General features: G+C 41.6%; 1 protein-coding gene across 2 annotated transcripts in view; it reads left to right on the plus strand.

The window, feature by feature from the left end:
- Positions 1 to 17,362, plus strand: part of SAP30BP (SAP30 binding protein) — a 40,496-nt gene extending 23,134 nt beyond the window's left edge. For both annotated transcript variants that reach the window (XM_081850903.1, XM_081850902.1), the window contains 8 exons: positions 3,091 to 3,133; positions 9,891 to 9,979; positions 11,090 to 11,181; positions 11,333 to 11,393; positions 12,110 to 12,161; positions 12,570 to 12,628; positions 13,570 to 13,651; positions 15,028 to 17,362. In XM_081850903.1, coding sequence (XP_081707029.1) covers positions 3,091 to 3,133; positions 9,891 to 9,979; positions 11,090 to 11,181; positions 11,333 to 11,393; positions 12,110 to 12,161; positions 12,570 to 12,628; positions 13,570 to 13,651; positions 15,028 to 15,209 — 660 coding nt within the window. In that variant the 3' untranslated portion in view covers positions 15,210 to 17,362. The remainder of the gene's footprint in view (positions 1 to 3,090; positions 3,134 to 9,890; positions 9,980 to 11,089; positions 11,182 to 11,332; positions 11,394 to 12,109; positions 12,162 to 12,569; positions 12,629 to 13,569; positions 13,652 to 15,027) is intronic.

Raw genomic sequence — 17,362 nt, forward strand, 5'->3', positions numbered from 1 at the left:
CTTTCCAGAAAAAATTCTTTATCCTGGTTTGTTTTTATTTTAATTTTCTTCCCTTTGAAATTAAAGGACAACCCTTGTGGGAATTCCCATCTAAATGGAATATTGTTCTGTTTGAGTAGATCAACTAATTCTTTGAATTGAGTTCTAGCCTCCAAAAAGTATTTAGGAATATCCTTGAAAATCTGAATCTGAGAATTTTTAATAACTAAGGCCTTCTGGAAATGTAGGTTCAATATTTTGTCTCTTTGTTCCTTTGATCTCAGGGTAATTAAACAATCTCTTGGCTTCTTCCCTTGCTTCCTGCCAATCCGAAAGGCTGAGGTTATTACAAATTCATCTTCTTCTCCATCTAGCTCATCGTTCCAAAAATCTTGAAATTTATCTGTGAGGAATTCCCCAAGCTTGTCCTCTTCCTCTTCTGGTACCAATCTTAGTTTCAAGTTCTTGCTTTTCCTTTCCAATTCCAATAGGGCTAAAGCTGCATCATGTTCATGTACTTTTTTTACAACAGGCGCAAACTTTCCTTTGGTTTCTTCGGCAGTAGTCCTGGCGCTCTCGGCTATTCTCCTTGTTTCCGTAGACTCTTGAATCAGACGATTTATAGAATCTGTGTTAGATGAAATTGTTGTTGTGTTCAAATCTAGTCTTGTTGTCAACTCCGTCAGTTTCTTAGAGTTCTCTGTAGATTGTTTAGTAAGTTCTGCAGATTGCTTGGTGAGTACTTCTAAGGACTGATTTATTCTGAGCAGAGCCTGTGTCATTGAATCCATTGATGCTACTGTTATTTTCTCTTGTGCAGCTGCCGCTCCTGATAGAGAGCCTCTTTTTTGAACTTGTTTTTGAGCCTGCTTTGTTTTACTTCTTGTTGAAATCTCTTCTGGCGGATTACTCATAACTCAAGGTCATTCACACAGGAAAGTTGCAAGTGGAAAGTCCCGCTGGATACACCGTAGTGCAGCTAAAGCCCTCTAGAGGGGGAAATTGTATCCATCCAAGGGCACCCGCTACAGATAAACAGAAAGTCCAAAGGCGGAAGTCCCACCAAAAGTCTCTAATTTGTAACACTTTACTACTAAAACTGTAATCCACCAAAGTCCCGTTAATATGTTTCAAATAAGTCTTATTTTGTAGCCGCTGTCTTTTGACAGCTCGCTTGACAGTTCCTTTTTTAGGCTATCGCTGCTCCGGCAGCCTGACCAGAAGTGTCGGCAGCAGAAGTTTTCCCGTTCCTTACACTTTCTTTCTTTTACAGGTTAGATTAGTTCTGTTTCCTCCCCCCTTTCCCCTGCTCTACAGGGGGGAGATCCTTTCGATGTCTGGTCTGATGAAGTTTAAAAATAACTTTCCTTTTAAGCACAGCTCAGTCTTTTCATTGCTCCGTTAATCATGCAGATCCGGGAGGCTGACTTCCTTAATTTTGCCTTTCCCGTTTTCAGCCAAATCTTCTAAATTTTAAAGTCCCGTTTTAATTTTCCGTTCTTACTCACGGGTATTGTTGTTGCCAATCGTTAGTTTCAGGAAGGAATCGGCGCTCTCCGTCAATGGCGACGCGGCTTCACTCCATAAGCTGGGTAGCGATCCTCAGCACCGCGCTCACCCCGATGCCGCTCCGGAGCCTTTAAAAAGGCTCTTTCACGATGCCGGGGGGGCGCAAAGGTGCCCACCGAATCTCCTTGCCCACAGGCTTCAGCGCCTGTGATTTTAGGGGTCCCCCGCTTGCCGTAGCGGGTAAGACCCGAACTTACGGAGCAGTCCTGCCTCGGAGCTCGAGGCTAGGACCGCCATTAAACGCTGGCGCCGACCGGAAGTCTTCCCATTCAGGCAGAGTCTTGGCAAATTACGAAAGACTTGCTCGATGAAGAGAGGATGGAGCTCCCAATGTCTGCTTCTTTTTGTCTAAGGTTAATTTAATAGGAACTTGTGCTTCTTGATGCTTGCCCTTTCTCTTTGTTTGCCTTGTATCCCTCATCCTGACGCTTCTGGCTTCTCATAATCTGCCCTGACTTAATTTCTCAGGAGTATCCTGGGTATAAAACCTTCCCTTTCAAGACCTCCTTGGTCTGCCACTCTATGTAAATGTGAAGGTGCAGTTCTTGTGGGTGTCCCTTTGACTGTATTAAAGGAGCTAAGTTAATTGATCTTGAAACCTACCTTTTCCTCTTAGTACACTTCCAGATTCACTGTTTTGACTAATTAGTGTTTTACCAACAAGAATATGCACATAAAGTTGTATCCAATCAAGTTTTCGCACTGGCAGTGATACCTCTGCGGATGCAACCACACTTCTGTCCTTTCTGCATGCCCCCACAATCTAATAATTCTGTCACTATTTTGGATAGAAACGGAGGACATCCATTATTTCAATGATGGAAGATTTGGGTGAGGGCAGCCACCTACTTGAGAATATACATTATATATTCATCCATGTTTCTGACAATATAGTGACATGAGGGCTCTAACCACAGTTGTCTTGGAGTAAAAATAGTTCTCTGGAATCATAAGTATTGATTGCTGTGAGAGGTACAGTTGCTAGATATTGGGTTGGCACATACATAATAAGCCAAAATACTTTGAAAGTGAAATGAAACATTAGTGAAGGTGCTTCTTCCGTCCCTCAAGAGAGTAGAGGGGGAGCATTCAGGCTGTCTCTGGCTCATGGACATAGCATTAAAACACGGTTTTACAGTGTGTGTGAACCAGGCCAATGTGCCTTGTTATGTGATCCAATTTGAAACTGAGTTATAGCATATTTGCAATTCAGTCGAAATATATAGTGCTCTTCTCAAAGTTTTTCAGTTGTGTCTTTGTGACACATGCATACTATAAAAGTCTTCATATAATGTAAGTATTTAAAGCATGTTGACAGCAGTGGTGGGGAGCTTGTAACTTTTGAAATGTGCCTGGACTCTAATTCCCATCGGTCCCTGTCAAAATGGTCAGTGGTCAGGGATGATGGGAGAACTTTGTAAATCAGTAACATCTGAAGAGCCACTGGTTCCCCACCTGTAATTTGCAGGGTAGGATTGGCTAGTACATACCTGTTTTAAAGGGCTTATTGTACTTACAACTTTTGCTTTTCACTTTGTTTAGGACTTTTCAGAACTGGAGAAGAGAGATCCCCAAGAACTAGTTGGTGAGTATGAACAAGCTCTAGCATGCCTGTTCTCGTCAATGTTTCCTTGCCTTTCCTGCTCTTCTTGGTTGGCATATGATACAGTATTGGGGATATGCTGGATTTTTGGGAGGTTGCCAGAAGTTACCATTTTGAAAAGAGCAGAAACATTTATGGAAAACTTCCATTGCAGTCATTGTTTTCCAGTCTGCTGCTGCTTAGGTTTTGGAGCAGGGGAAAGAGAGAAGGCACCATCACCCCCATTGTCAGGCCAAGGAACCTTTGCTTTGGTATGCATGTCCCTTGGAAAGTGCTGCAGCTAAAAGGGAAGGCTTCAGCTTTTGTATGCAGATCCTCTGTACTGCAATACTTTACTTAAGTGCAAAGCAGTTTCACATTCTTTGAAAATTTGTTAAAGGAGGCTCATTTCCCAAGGGGTGAAAATGTTTGTAAAAACTTCCCTGCCACTTCATTTATGCTCAGCACTCTATAGTACAGTCGTACCTTGGTTCTCGAACACCTTGGTACTCGGATGTTTTGGCTCCCGAACGCCGCAAACCCGGAAGTGAGTGTTCCGGTTTGCAAACGTTTTTTGGAAGCTGAACGTCCGACGTGGCTTCCGCAGCTTCCGATTGAGTGCAGGAAGCTCCTGCAGCCAATCGGAAGCAGCACCTTGGTTTTCAAACCGTTTTGGACTCCCGGAATGGATTAAGTTCAGCAACCAAGGTACAACTGTATAGGCAAATATTGAATTGGTGGCTGCATCTTGCTTCTTTGAAGAATTTTCTGATTCAGCAACTAAATGTACCTTAGAGCAGGGACTCCCAAACTTTGATGTGCGAGATTCAGGTGTCCCATAGCATGTCAGTAAAAATGCAATTAAAAATCATATAGCTCTTAGGACAGCACATTACAATTGCTACAACTAGCAGAAAAATCATTAGGTGGTTGCCCACGACCCCCAGCAATTTTCAAGTAGTCAGGTGTCTTAGAGCATTATGTCTCAGTGTCTTAGAGTTACAGCATCATGTGGTTCATTCTTCACACTACACACGGGTCCTGCTTTACTAATGTTCACTATGTGAAAATTCACTTATCCAAATATGAGGAATTAGTACCCAAACCATGCAATACACACCAGAGATTCAGATATCTGAACAAATAACATTTTTTTACTTCCTTGTTTGCCTTTTGCTGGTTGGCTAAAGAATGGAGGGGGAGTGATAAGATTTTTTTGGGGGGGGGTTGACTTTTGGGTGTCAAAAATCCTTGTTCGGGAACAGATTACAAATTTTGCCATAGGAATCAATGAAAATTGTTGGTTCATTATGGAAATGCTCACTTAACAAATGATTCCCAGGGAATTCATTGTATTTGGTAAGCGGGACCTGTGCATATATGCAAAATTGTATAGCCGTTTTTCAGTGTATATGAAAATGTACGCAGTACTTTAGAGCTTGTATACAAGAGTTGCAAATGTATCAGATTAGAAAAGATCAGAATGTGCTGATCTTGTTCTGCATTCTTGAGCCCACAAACAGAAGTCAGTAACTGTAGTGGCCTTTCAAAATTGGATGACTCAGTGGCATATTGATGCCTCATATACTTCCCTACAGTTCTATTGTTAGTTGCCAGGAAATAACGAACACCCTCTCTCCCAGGCATGAAGTTATAGCTGGCCCATCCCATTTGAGACTGAAGAGGATTTAAGTAAATAAATGATGCTTCCTTTTGGGTTAGCATTGTGGGGAATGTCTCAGGGTGATTTTGCACACTTGGCTGCAGTTCACCAGCTGGCTGTAAATGTGTAAAACAATTTAAAAACACTATTTGTTTGTAGGGTTTATTATTCAATGCAAGATCAACTGCAGAATGTGTTACTTAATGAAGAACAAAGTTGACCATCTCTCTATACCAGTGTTTCTCAACCTTAGGTCCCCAGATGTTGTTGGACTACAACTCCCATCATCCCTGAGCTCTGGCCTTGCTAGCTAGGGGTGATGGGAGTTGTAGTTCAGCAACATCTGGGGACCCAAGGTTGAGAAAGGCTGCTCTATACAGATACCCTATAGAAGATTTATAACTACGTAAGTGGTGAACCTGCAGTAAAATGTGATGCGGCGCTCCTCTTCAAGATAATCATCCTTCAGTTTCCCCACTCCCAATGGTCAGCATTCCACACCCACTGAGCAGACTCAGTCCTTACTGCATTGAGGGTGGGATCAGTCCATCTCTGCTTAGAGTTTATTCTAAAAATACTTAAGCAAACCTTGGGGTTCCCCCAGCCTGCTGTTACCTCCCCTTTATGGGTGGGAGATGCTGCTTAGTCTAATGGCAACTAATTATAACCAATTAATAAAAGCATGCTAGTATCAATCTAGTTTCACTTTAGTCCATTTAATACTACAATGGCACTTCGGTTTTCAAATGTCTCCATTGACGAACCTTTCAGTTTTCAATCACCGTAAACGTGGAAGTAAATGCTTCAGTTTTCGAACACTTTTCAGAAGTTGAAAATGCCACGTGGCTTCCATATTGAGGCTCCTATATTGAGTTTTCGGTTTTCAAACGTTTCAGAACTCGAACGATCTTCCGGAATGGATTACGTTTGAAACCCGAGGTACCACTGTATTCCAGACCATGATCTAAAATAGCCCTTAGAGTGGGGTGAATTACTGGTAATAGTAGGTAAGCTTACGGCTGTCTTAATTCCAAACCTTTGGCCTGGCTAATAAAACTAGCTTTGTTCATTTCCTCTTGTAGCCTGTTGGCAAAAGCATAAACTTTAAAGGAGTTCCCCAATATTGTTGTGGAGACTTCTTCCATTATTCTTCCCTTCAGAAATCCATTGGGATAAAAAACGTAATTGAGAAGCATAATGATAGAATTAGATGAGCTAATTCCTTCCTTATTTCTTACTACATATCTTTGTCTTGTTTTGGTATGCTGGAGGTACTAGCTAAAATTTGTAGACCTTGTTCGGATCCTTTGCAGGCTAGAATCAAGCAAGGAACTACTGCATTTGTCCTCAAGACCAGCCAGCAGCTTAAATTGCTGCAGCACCTTAGCTGGAGTCAGTCATCTCTTTGGGGATTTTCATCCATATTCATGGCATGTCAAATAGCCAACTGTGGACAGTTGTACAATCCCAGTTCTGTGTTTTGGTTTTCACAACCATGGGCTAGGGACACATATGGTGTCAGAAGCCTCCCTGCTACACATTTAGACATGTAATGGATTTGGGTAGCCAAGTGGCCACTAGGACACTTTAAATGTGATCAAATGGGAACGATTCCCCATGGTGGGTAATTGTTTGTATCAACCCCAATTCAAAGCTTCTGGCCTTCACAGCATGCATGGTTTGGCTTTCAAGAGGCATTAAAGGCTGTATTTTGAGGAAGGATTTTAAAGGCACAAGCATTCCAAGAAAATGTTCGTGTTTTGTGAGGCAGCAAAGAGGAACTGTAAATCTTTTTGAATTGAGAGAAAAACCTGGCCCTGTTGATGGACAGGGAAGTAAGACAATAAAAGTTTTTGGCTGGTCATAAGATGAAAGAACCGGAAGGTGATGTAGTACTATAGAAACCCGTGAAGTGGCCAGTAGATTACTATGAAAGGAGAAGGATGCCTGTCCGATTTGTGGGTAAAAAGCCAACTGGGCAGATCTGGTACCTTATATATATGGCTTGTATTCTAGCAATACAATTCCAGTTGTAGTTTTAGCCCCAGCTTATTGGTATATGTTCCCTGTGCCTTCCATTGCCTTAGCCAAGCCCTTAGTCAAACCATAGCTTCAAGGTATGAATAATTATTTACTTCGCAAGCCAGAGGTTGGGTGTGCCTATAATGGTGAATCATGCTGATATTCAGCTTCCTGCATTCCCCTTGCAGTACGCCTTAGGCTGGAAGCCAGCGGGTGCACACACCCAGTCAAGCGGTACAACCAATGTCAGGTCACCACACCTGACTGGCACAAAAGTGGATTTGATCTTTGGGGGAAATGACAGGGTGTAGAATGCACGAAATGTCTGAAAGTGCGCTCTGGCAACATCTATTCATTTCCATTTATTGCGGAATTAAGGTGAAGGCAGCAGGTGTTATACACCCCAATGTTGTGCATTTCACACTGTTTAAATTGTGTAACAAAAATTTATTCCTGAGACTACCTCCTTGATTTCAGTACATTGATAAACAATTGGTTCTTGGTTATCTTTCTGTGTCACTCAGGAGATTGTATAGGGGCTCCCTTGGGGCACTTTTTATGGCTACTTGTTAACTTTTGTTGCTGTTATCATAAGGAGCGCCTGATGCACATGTCTATCGCCATTTCCTCTTGGGTGCAGATTGGCATGCAGAGAGAAGGTGGCACATAATCTTACAACAGAAAAGAGTGAGGCTGAGAATGGGGAGGGGGATAGTGAAAAGTGCACAAGACTGAATTCTGAAACAAACCTTCAGCCATATAAAAAGCTAAGTCTCCAGAGAATCCTTCTTGATTCCCTTACACACTGAGCTCTGGAGTAGTCAATCATAGGAGAGCGACCAATATTCAGGTGTTAAAATATTAAACTATTCACTACCAAAGAAGCTCATTAAACAGATTAGATTTATTTAGAAAGCATGTGCAAGGATGCAATAAAATCCCAAACCAAATTATTAGAGGAAAACATATATAGATGAAACTAACAGTATTTGGTGCCTAATTGTAAATGCCATCTCTCTAGCATGCCACTTCTGGCACTGTTTGCCATTCCCTGAGCTCCTGTCAGTGTCTTCTGTAGAACAGTATTAAATCCGTTTCCTGCCTAACAAGGACCCTCAAGAAAACACAAAAGCCTAATACCTAGCTAGCTTTAAATTGCACATGAGGTTTAGGTATCTGACTTCATTAAAGTCTTTGTTAAAATCACCTTTTCCCTCAGATGTCTGGTCTCCGTTGTAATAAAACATCGGTGGTACCACCATTTGGTACTTGAGACATTCTTAATTAGAAATGAACACACCCCTCACATCACTGGCTTTGTAACCTATAACAAGTCCGTAGCTTGTTGTCAAGGGGCTCTGGAGCCAAACTGTGTTCCTCTGGGGATGTTGGCAAGATTTCTGTTCTTCACAGAAGCACATTCTCTGGAAATGCCAAAGGACATTTCTTTGTTACTTGTGACTGCTAGCGAACTTAACCCTAAATAGCATCCTAATGGAAGAGCATGGTGCTGGAGAGGAGGGCATGGGAGATGCCCAAATTGCAGAATTCTGAAGGCAGAATTATAATTTTAAACTGAGGCCCAGGTGTTTGTTTGCCTTTGATTACGGTGGATACAAACATGACAAGACACCAGTGGTAAAAAGCTAGACGCAGATGCACGGCTAAGTCTTCAGACAGTTCTATATGCTCATGTTTGTAGAGCCGTCCTGTCTACAAAGGGTTCAGAGCAGATAAGAGTAATAGGAATATAGCAGAATATTTTGCCCCTCCATCCTTTGATGGACATAAGAGTCAGTCCTTCAGTTAATATTAACTGGAAGCAAGTAGTGTAATACAGTTGCTTGTGAACTATAACGCCTGCCTGCTACTGGGGAAATCTTTCTGCCGACACAGGCTGTTTGCGATGTAAACATTACTGCCCTAAAACTAGGAAAGTTCTAATTGTGTTATTATTATATTATTTAAAAAATGGGAAAATGCCGTGGAAAAAGGATTTCCAGGATGAATGCCCCCACCCTGCCCACTTTTTAAGTAGCAGCCTGTTTTCAAGCTCAAAGAAAAGCATTTGTTCACAAACGGCATATTGTCTGAGCTTTTCAGGCCAAGACTGAAGGCAGAGCCTGATGCCAAGGAAAGGGACAAGAGTGTGGTACACAGTGTCGCCTTGGAATAATGTCCTTTTGAAGAGCAGCCTTTTTTCTGTACTTGTAGAAACATTGTGTCTTAATTCTCTCTATCACCAACAGCCCACATGCATTTAAGAACAAAACCTGGACGCTGCTGCATTTTGGTCAGGTTATGCCCCTATTTTGGCAGTTGTGATACATTTTAAACAAGAAATGTTCAGCATTTGACCTGTATCTTGTTCCAGTTCTCTCTAAACAATTCTCTGCTGCATTCAGTTCTTTGATAAACTTCAGGCTTTCACTTACCCCTTTTAAAAACTGATTTGCCCACATAATTTTAGAACCCTCATATTTTGAGATGCAGATTTTGGAAATAATTGCAATGCCAAAATTCTTGGTCATCAATGTTGGGTGAAATATTTAACCGGCAAGAGGCACTGATCACACTTCACGATGCTCCCGGTTGTGGTTCTTAAACTGAATAGCCAGGAATTACTTGATGCATTTGCAGTTGAAAGTAGCTCTTGGAGAAGATGTCTTATTCCCAGGGCAACAATGCAGTCAATTAAAGAAAGTTTAAACAATAATTGTCTGTGGCTAGCAATTTGCTTTAAGAATAATCAGCAGTTGTTGTGTTGCTCTTATTAGGTACTGTGCCTTGCATATGAACCAGTTGTCACCCTGATCTAAACCAATACTAATAATATAAGATAGTAAATATGAAAAACACTTTCCCAAAAAAATTAAAGCTGAAGAATTGCGTTAAAGATAGAAGCATTGAGCTTCAAGTTTCCTGCATGTCTGCCAATGCACTTGCTTCTCAGTCTTCAGAAACCACTGACAAAAAGGGGATTGTTTCTTTTTAAGATCAGAAGTACAGGAACTTAACATGCTTAAATCTCTTTAATGCTCTTTGCTATTCTAATGGCCTCCTTTCTATTTCTAGCTTCCTTCTCTGAGCGAGTAAGAAACATGTCTCCTGATGAGATCAAAATTCCTCCAGAACCCCCTGGCAGATGTTCCAACCACTTACAGGTCAGCTTAATTTTTCATTTTTCAAATCCTATTTCTGTAACCCATGTCATATATTGTATCTTGTTGAGGTTTTGACTGTAACTCAAAATTCCACAAAGGTTGCTGGTGTTCTTAACCACCTTTTTGTTTCAGCCAGCCTTGCAAAAAATTATTGAATTTGCATATTCTTGCTCACCGCTGAGCAAGGCCTTCCTACCTTTGCCTTCTTACCTCAAGCCCCACCCAACCCCCTGAAAACCCACTCATGAAGGTCAAGGAGCCTTCTGGAATGGTGTGCAATGTGGTATGGAGTACTGAAATGGGCATGAGACTTAGTGGGAATCTGGTCCTTCTCTGCCTTTGAGCTAGGGCACTGTCAGTGGGAGGTTCCCTAAACCGGATGGATGGAAGGTTCCCTGCTCCTGATGGGATTACACTCCCTCTGAATGAGTGAATATGCAGCTTCTGGATCCATTGCTGTCACCTGAGGCTCAGGTGGCCTCAGTGATACAGCGTGCCTTCCATCAGCTTCGGCCGGTGCAGAATTCAGCAGCCAGGTTGCTTACCGAGGCAAGATAGTTTGAGCATATAACGCCAATCCTGGCCCAACTGCATTGGCTGCCAATTAGTTTCTCAGCCTAATTCAAAGTGCTGGTTATGACCTATAAAGCCTTAAATAGCTCAGGACCACAATATCTCAAGCACTGCTTCTCCCTATATGAACCAACCTGGACCCTGTGATCGTCATCCACGAGAGGTCTGGAGGCTAGCAACATGAGAACGAGCCCTTTCTGCGGTGGCTCAATGCTTGTGGAAAGCTCTCCGCAGGAAAGCCCACCTTGTGTCTTTATGCAAATACATTTAGGCGAATCCCTCATCTCCCAGGCCTTTGGCTCATTAAACAATTTGTGGCCATTTAAATTGGGGGGGGGGTTGTGTTACTGTTTAACTATGGTATGTATTTTTGTGTTTCTAAATAGTAAAGAACCCTGTGATCCTCAGATGAAGGGCAGTATAGAAATTTAATTATTATGCCATTTAACTTCTTTTTCAACACATGTGTGTTTGCTGTGAAGCATTCTGGAATATTGCCACTGCTTTGTATTGATTCTATGACTCTTTTCTACTTAGGATAAGATACAAAAGCTGTATGAGAGGAAGATAAAAGAGGGCATGGACATGAACTATATCATTCAAAGGAAGAAAGAGTTCCGCAACCCAAGGTAAGACTGTCTGGTTGCATCTAAAGGGTTCCACAAGCTACATATAGTCCTCTTCTGTATTTGTAACCTCTTCAGTGAGAGGAGGGCCTAGTCAGATATGAACAAAGATGTGCAACGCTGAAAAATAATGTACTTTGATTGTTTATTTCAGCATCTATGAGAAATTGATCCAGTTCTGTGCGATTGATGAACTTGGCACAAATTACCCCAAGGTGAGTGGAACAAATAACTTGGGTGGGGAGAGGGGATGTTAGATGGGATTCCTGACGTCTGTGAGAATAGGTTCCTATTCTCCAGGTTTTTTAGACAACTGGATGAAACAGTCCATGGAATGCAAGCAGTTTCCTGTCTTTAATACCTCACACCATTAGAATTGATGAGGGGGAGAGCAGGGCCATACTCACTGGTCCCGTCCCTTCCCATCATCTAGTTCTGTCAGTATATACGCATTTGAAGATAAACACATGGGTTTGGAACTTTGCATGATTTAGGATCCTAGCCATGATGAAGATGCAATAGAGGGGATGGGGCGAGTGAACACAGCCCCACTCTCACCTCATGCAGTTCTGGCTAAATACCCTCTGCACAGAATTCAGTACGGTCTCAACATTCTACTGTTACTGAGTTACTCTTCCCCATAGTTGTGCCAAAGTACATGACCTGATGAAGGCATTTAAGGGATGAACGTTCTGTGACAGCTAATCCCCTGGCCATCATTCTCTGTCCTTTAGCACCATCTTTCTTTCCCATTTGGATTCTAGCTGTTAGGATAATGTTGTAAGGTCTATGAACTTTTATATATTGACTTTTTTAAAAAAAGGAAATAAACAAAACTGGAATGCAGAATTAAGAGCTTTTCCTTCCAACTTGATATACTGTATATCTTAAAATTCATATTTACATAACTTTTCTTTCTCTTCTCTTTTAGGACATGTTTGATCCTCATGGGTGGTCTGAGGACTCCTATTATGAGGCACTAGGTATTGCTTCCAGCTTTTGTTTTGATACCCTCTCTAGTGTTTGTGAATGATTCTGGAGCTTTAGAGATGGTTTAATTGAACCTATTTATCTGTACAGTGCCTTTTCTTTAAGGAGTTCAAAGCACTGTATATGGGGATCTATACCATTCCCCCCCCCCTTTATCTGAATGGGAAGAAACTAGTTGCTTGTTGGCTGTGTCCTGGGGAGAATATTTATTGGAAAGGGCTCTACACCGAGAATATTTTTTTGGGAAGCAGACACACTTAAGAATCAATGCTATCAGTATCTTCTTAAGTGTTGTAGCCCTGTTGATTCTCCTGACGTGGGAAGCTCTAATGGGGATTCAGAATTGCTTTGCGGTGTTAAATCTATTGAGTGTGCTCACTGTTCTGTGGTTCTATTTCCAGCAAAAGCACAGAAAATTGAAATGGATAAGCTGGAAAAGGCCAAGAAGGAGCGAACTAAGGTACCAGATTATAACTTCAAAATATAGAGAAATTATTTTGATCTGTGCTCCTTCTACTGAACTTAATCCAACTGCTTAGCCACCCAATCACAAAATTTCTATTAGTCACACTGAGCAAATCAGAAATTTGCTTTTTATATGGGTTACCAGTATGAACATGAGATATTATTTGCGATACTTCACAATTTATCTGTGCATTCATCCAGAGCCACCCCATTGGTATCCATCATAAAACAGAGCAGAGCAGACTTAATTAGGAGAGGCCTGAATTTGTGTACATTACCCAAATAGTTAGCAAGACATGCACACCCCTTTACATAGCAGTTTAGAGTTTCCTGGCAGCAGATATTTCTGTGGCTAACTTCTTTGCCTCCGTCATTCAGTTTGCCCCTTTTGTTTTACTTCCTGTAATAAGTGCCCAGCTCTGTGATATTGTTTTCTCCCATGATCATAGACTTGGAGACGTGTGCTCAGACTGTGGTTTCTCTGGTTGCTAGATTGTAATCTGTAATGCAGACCATATAAGTCATGCATGTAGAGACATGAATTGCAGAAGCATAAATTGTACAGTGAAGGAACGTGAGATTCTAACCTCGTTATTTGAAGTATCTTATGGGATTAAAGAAGGACTAGAATTTGTCCCTCCAAAATCGCTCCATCTGAGTCTGAAGATGGAGTTGGTCCCCTTGCCTGGTGTGTGGGTGTGTATACACACACACACACACACACACACACACACACACACACAAATATTTTATTAACTACTAGCAGCTAGTTATATCTGTGTTTTTGTTTATTGAATCTCTAACAACTTATATAGTTGTGTGTCTTCAACAGTCAACAAAGATGTCCTGCTCATAAACCCTTTTTTGCCATGTTTCTAATGCCAACGAATAGGTATCATAAGTACAGAATATGATTTGCTTCCACTTCTTTTCTAGATTGAGTTTGTAACAGGCACTAAGAAAGGAACAACAAACGCTCCCTCTACAACCACCACAACAGCCAGCACTGCAGGTGGTGGTAAGTTAAACATCCTGACTTTGCATCTTAACTCTGGGATCTTAACTCTGGAACACACAAAAGCCATGGAATATTCATCATATGTCTCTTCCTTTTGGCATTTACTGTGAGAGAGCAAATAAACTGCAAATCATGTTTGGCAGCTGAGAAGTTTGCCCCCCCCAAAAACTACAGGATAAGTATCTTATATAATCCCATCTGCAGAAGTTGAGCATTCTTACCACAACAAGCATACTGATAGACACTGATAGAAGTATTTTGGAAAAACAAATTACATTTTATGTCATACTGTGGAAATGGTCTAATTACATAGGAATTGTGATGCTCTGCATGATCTAGCTTATAGGACAGTGGCACTGTATTTACTTTTGGCAGAGAGACTGACAGCTGTATTTCTATGGGGACTGTAGAACAGGGATGGAACACTTTCAGTGGCGTATTACAGATTTTCAAAACACAAAGCAGTATATAATTTAGACTGTTTTGCAGAAGGTGGGGTAGAAATACCATAAGGAAATAGATGTAATTCTTTGGGGGTTTTCAGTGCTTTTAGACTGCCTTCTGTCATAATCTGTGTTTTTATGCAGACTGTCCCACTTCAGAATGATGGTGGGGGAAACTGCATGTTTAAAAAATTCCCGCACAGAAGAACAGGAGGGGAAAATGGATAGACTAGTACAGGGATGTCCAACAGGTCGGTCGGGATCAACTGGTCGATCCCCGGGAGGTTGCAGTCGATTGCGGGCTTATTTTCCTGTGCTTTTTACTAAGAGCACCCAGCTCCGGCCACTCTCCCCTGCCTGTATTTTCTCCTGATCTCTGTAACGGAAGACAGACTTTTTGCTGTGAGGCAAAATGCTTCCACAGTGTTCTTTTGGTGAGCCACTAATCCCCTTCCCCCTTAAATGTTGCCCCCCCAAAAAAATGGAACTTTCATCCCAATACTCCAATAAAACAGGCATAAAACGAGTCAGTTCCCACCTCTAAAGAAAGCTCAACAACTTCAACCTGAACCCCTAAAAAGGGGGGTAGATCACTGCCAGATTTTAATTCTGAAAGTAGATTGCAGTCCATCAGGAGTTGGCCACCCCTGGACTAGCAGAATCCTTCTCCCTGCTGTACTAGACTCTCACTAATAGGGGGTTACTGATATGAAGAAATAATTCAGATATATGCATTCTGCTACCAGAATTCTAAATTGGGACAGTCATAGGAGGGCTGTGCAACATGCTTTTTGGAGCACGTAAGTTGGTTCCGTCAGCATGGAATGGCTGAAAGCGTCATCATTTAAGGGTTGCTCTACAAGGAATAGTGACAAAAAGCATCTTGTCTGATCTGGGCTGCTGAAATTAATGCTTGCTTTTTTACATTCACAGATGCACAGAAGAGGAAAAGCAAGTGGGATTCTGCCATTCCTGTGACAACAATAGCTCAACCCACCATTCTCACTACCACTGCAACACTGCCAGCTGTTGTAACCGTCACAACCAGTGCAAGCGGCTCCAAAACAACGGTGATCTCTGCAGTTGGCACCATAGTGAAAAAGGCAAAGCAATGACAAGTGCAGTGAAGAGAAGAGACTGACTATAAAGTTTCCCCCCCAGACTGACTCATGCCAAAAGCACCACTTGCAGAAGTCAAAAGGGTAGGAGATACTCTCCTTCTGGCGCAAAAACGAAAGACTGTTTAAAAAATGGACACACAAGAAGAGGAGGAGGTGGCTATGCATAATCACAACAGCTATCTACGCGTGAAGAAGCTCTCTTTGAGCTGCCCCTTACTGAGTTGCGTGCAGTGAAATGTCAGTGTGTAAATATTAGTTCACTAAATGTTGTATTATAATTGTGACTGTCTTAGGACCCTTTGAACTCTGTGAAATGAGAACTTGAGCAAGAAACTACTGAAGTCAATCAGTTGCACTGTGAACCATTCAATACTGAGTAACATCTACTTGCTCTCACTTCTCATCTCTGCCTCCAGCAATTACAGGCAGGGGTGCCTTATTCAGTTTTCCTGCAGATAATTGTAAGAGTCATAAAGAATTGATTGTATATAGGCTCAGTTTCATGCAAACCATGATAGAGACTTGTGTGGATTGCCCTTATGTCTCCCATTTAGTTTCAGTCATCTGGGGCTTGAAAGCCTGGACATTTGAAACTGTAAATCAACACTGATGTTTATGTCTAGCCGTTGGAGAACCATTGCGCATAATTTGGACTCTACTGAGGAGAAGGAGCTTATGAAACAGAAAGAAGCACCAAATAGATTCTACAGATGTAAGCTGGTGCCAGAGCTCATTTGCCCCCTTTAAATGTCAGTGTGCATGTTAGTGACATAGGTACCAAACTGTATAATTGCAATAATGCTGCCATTTTCACCATTCTAATGACAAAGATGCTGTTGATTTGTATAAGCTTTCTTACCTGTGTAACTGAACTTTGGAATATAAAAACATTTTTTTTAAAAAAAAATTGCTGCTGGTGTTTAATCTGCCTTCCATTCTAACTGGTAGAAGAATTTGTAACACAGGTGGAGGGGAGAATGCTATACTTTTAACTCATAGAGTCACATACAGTGGTACCTTGGTTTAAGAACAGCTTAGTTTATGAACAATTTGAATTAAGAACGCTGCAAACCCGGAAGTAGGTGTTTTGGTTTGTTAAGTTTGCCCTTGGAAGCAGAACATATCCCACGTCCTGTCGAGTGTGTTCCATTTGTAAATTGAGTCCCCCACTGCTATGGGAAAGCACGCCTTGGTTTAAGAACGCTTTGGTTTATGAAAGGACTTCCAGAACGGATTAAGTTCGTAAACCAAAGTACCACTGTACTCATAGTCATTTCTGTTAACATAGCTGGCTGACGTCTAAAAATTGGACATAAGAGCCCTGTTCCCACACAGTGGCCAACCAGACTTCGGGGAGGAAGTCTACAAGTGGAACATGACAGCAACAGCATTCTCCTGCTAATGATTCCCAGCAACTAATATTCAGAAGTATCAAGACTAGCAGATTTAATTTGTCTGCAACCCCCTTTTAAAACAATCCCAAGTTGATGGCCATCTATGGAAAATGACAGTGTAAAAGCTTAGGCCTAAAAGCACAAGAAAGCTGGTGCATACTGGGAACTATGTACTGCAAAGTGCTCCAAGGGGAGGCTTCAGATGGTCAGAATGCAGCCTCTCAAGTCTTCTTCTGCACTACCTTGATTCTATCCAGAGACAGTTCATGCTACTGGTTTGAATATGTGAATGGTGTAGGCCTTTATACCTCAGCTAGCCTCTCCCCCATATATGTTAACATCAACAAAATGCCTTTGAAGATTAAATCTGTGCACTGTTGGCACAGAAGCTCCTTACTAATGGGGCCGGTTATGGAATGAGTTCCCTAGGCATGTCTACCAGTATTCAACCCTACAGTCTTTTCAGAAGATTCTAAACCAAAACTCTCCCTGTCCCTAGTCTTTAAAAGTGTCCCATTGATTGCAATCCTCTGCACACTTGCCTTTGAGTAAGCCCCAGCTTACTCAATAATCAGTCCCCTGCTGTTGTCAGTTCTCCGTATTAACTTAGCTGCTCCTTGACTTGGGGTGGAGTTGACTTTAAATTTGTTTTTTTCATACTTGGTTTTATTATATTGATTTTGTAAATTGCTTTGAGCAAAGAGAAGAAAGCTTGGCATGTTTTTTTATATTAAAAAAATACTTACAGGTCAA

This window comes from Podarcis erhardii, assembly GCF_964252035.2.
Source record: "Podarcis erhardii genome assembly, chromosome: 2".
Lineage (NCBI taxonomy): Eukaryota > Metazoa > Chordata > Lepidosauria > Squamata > Lacertidae > Podarcis > Podarcis erhardii.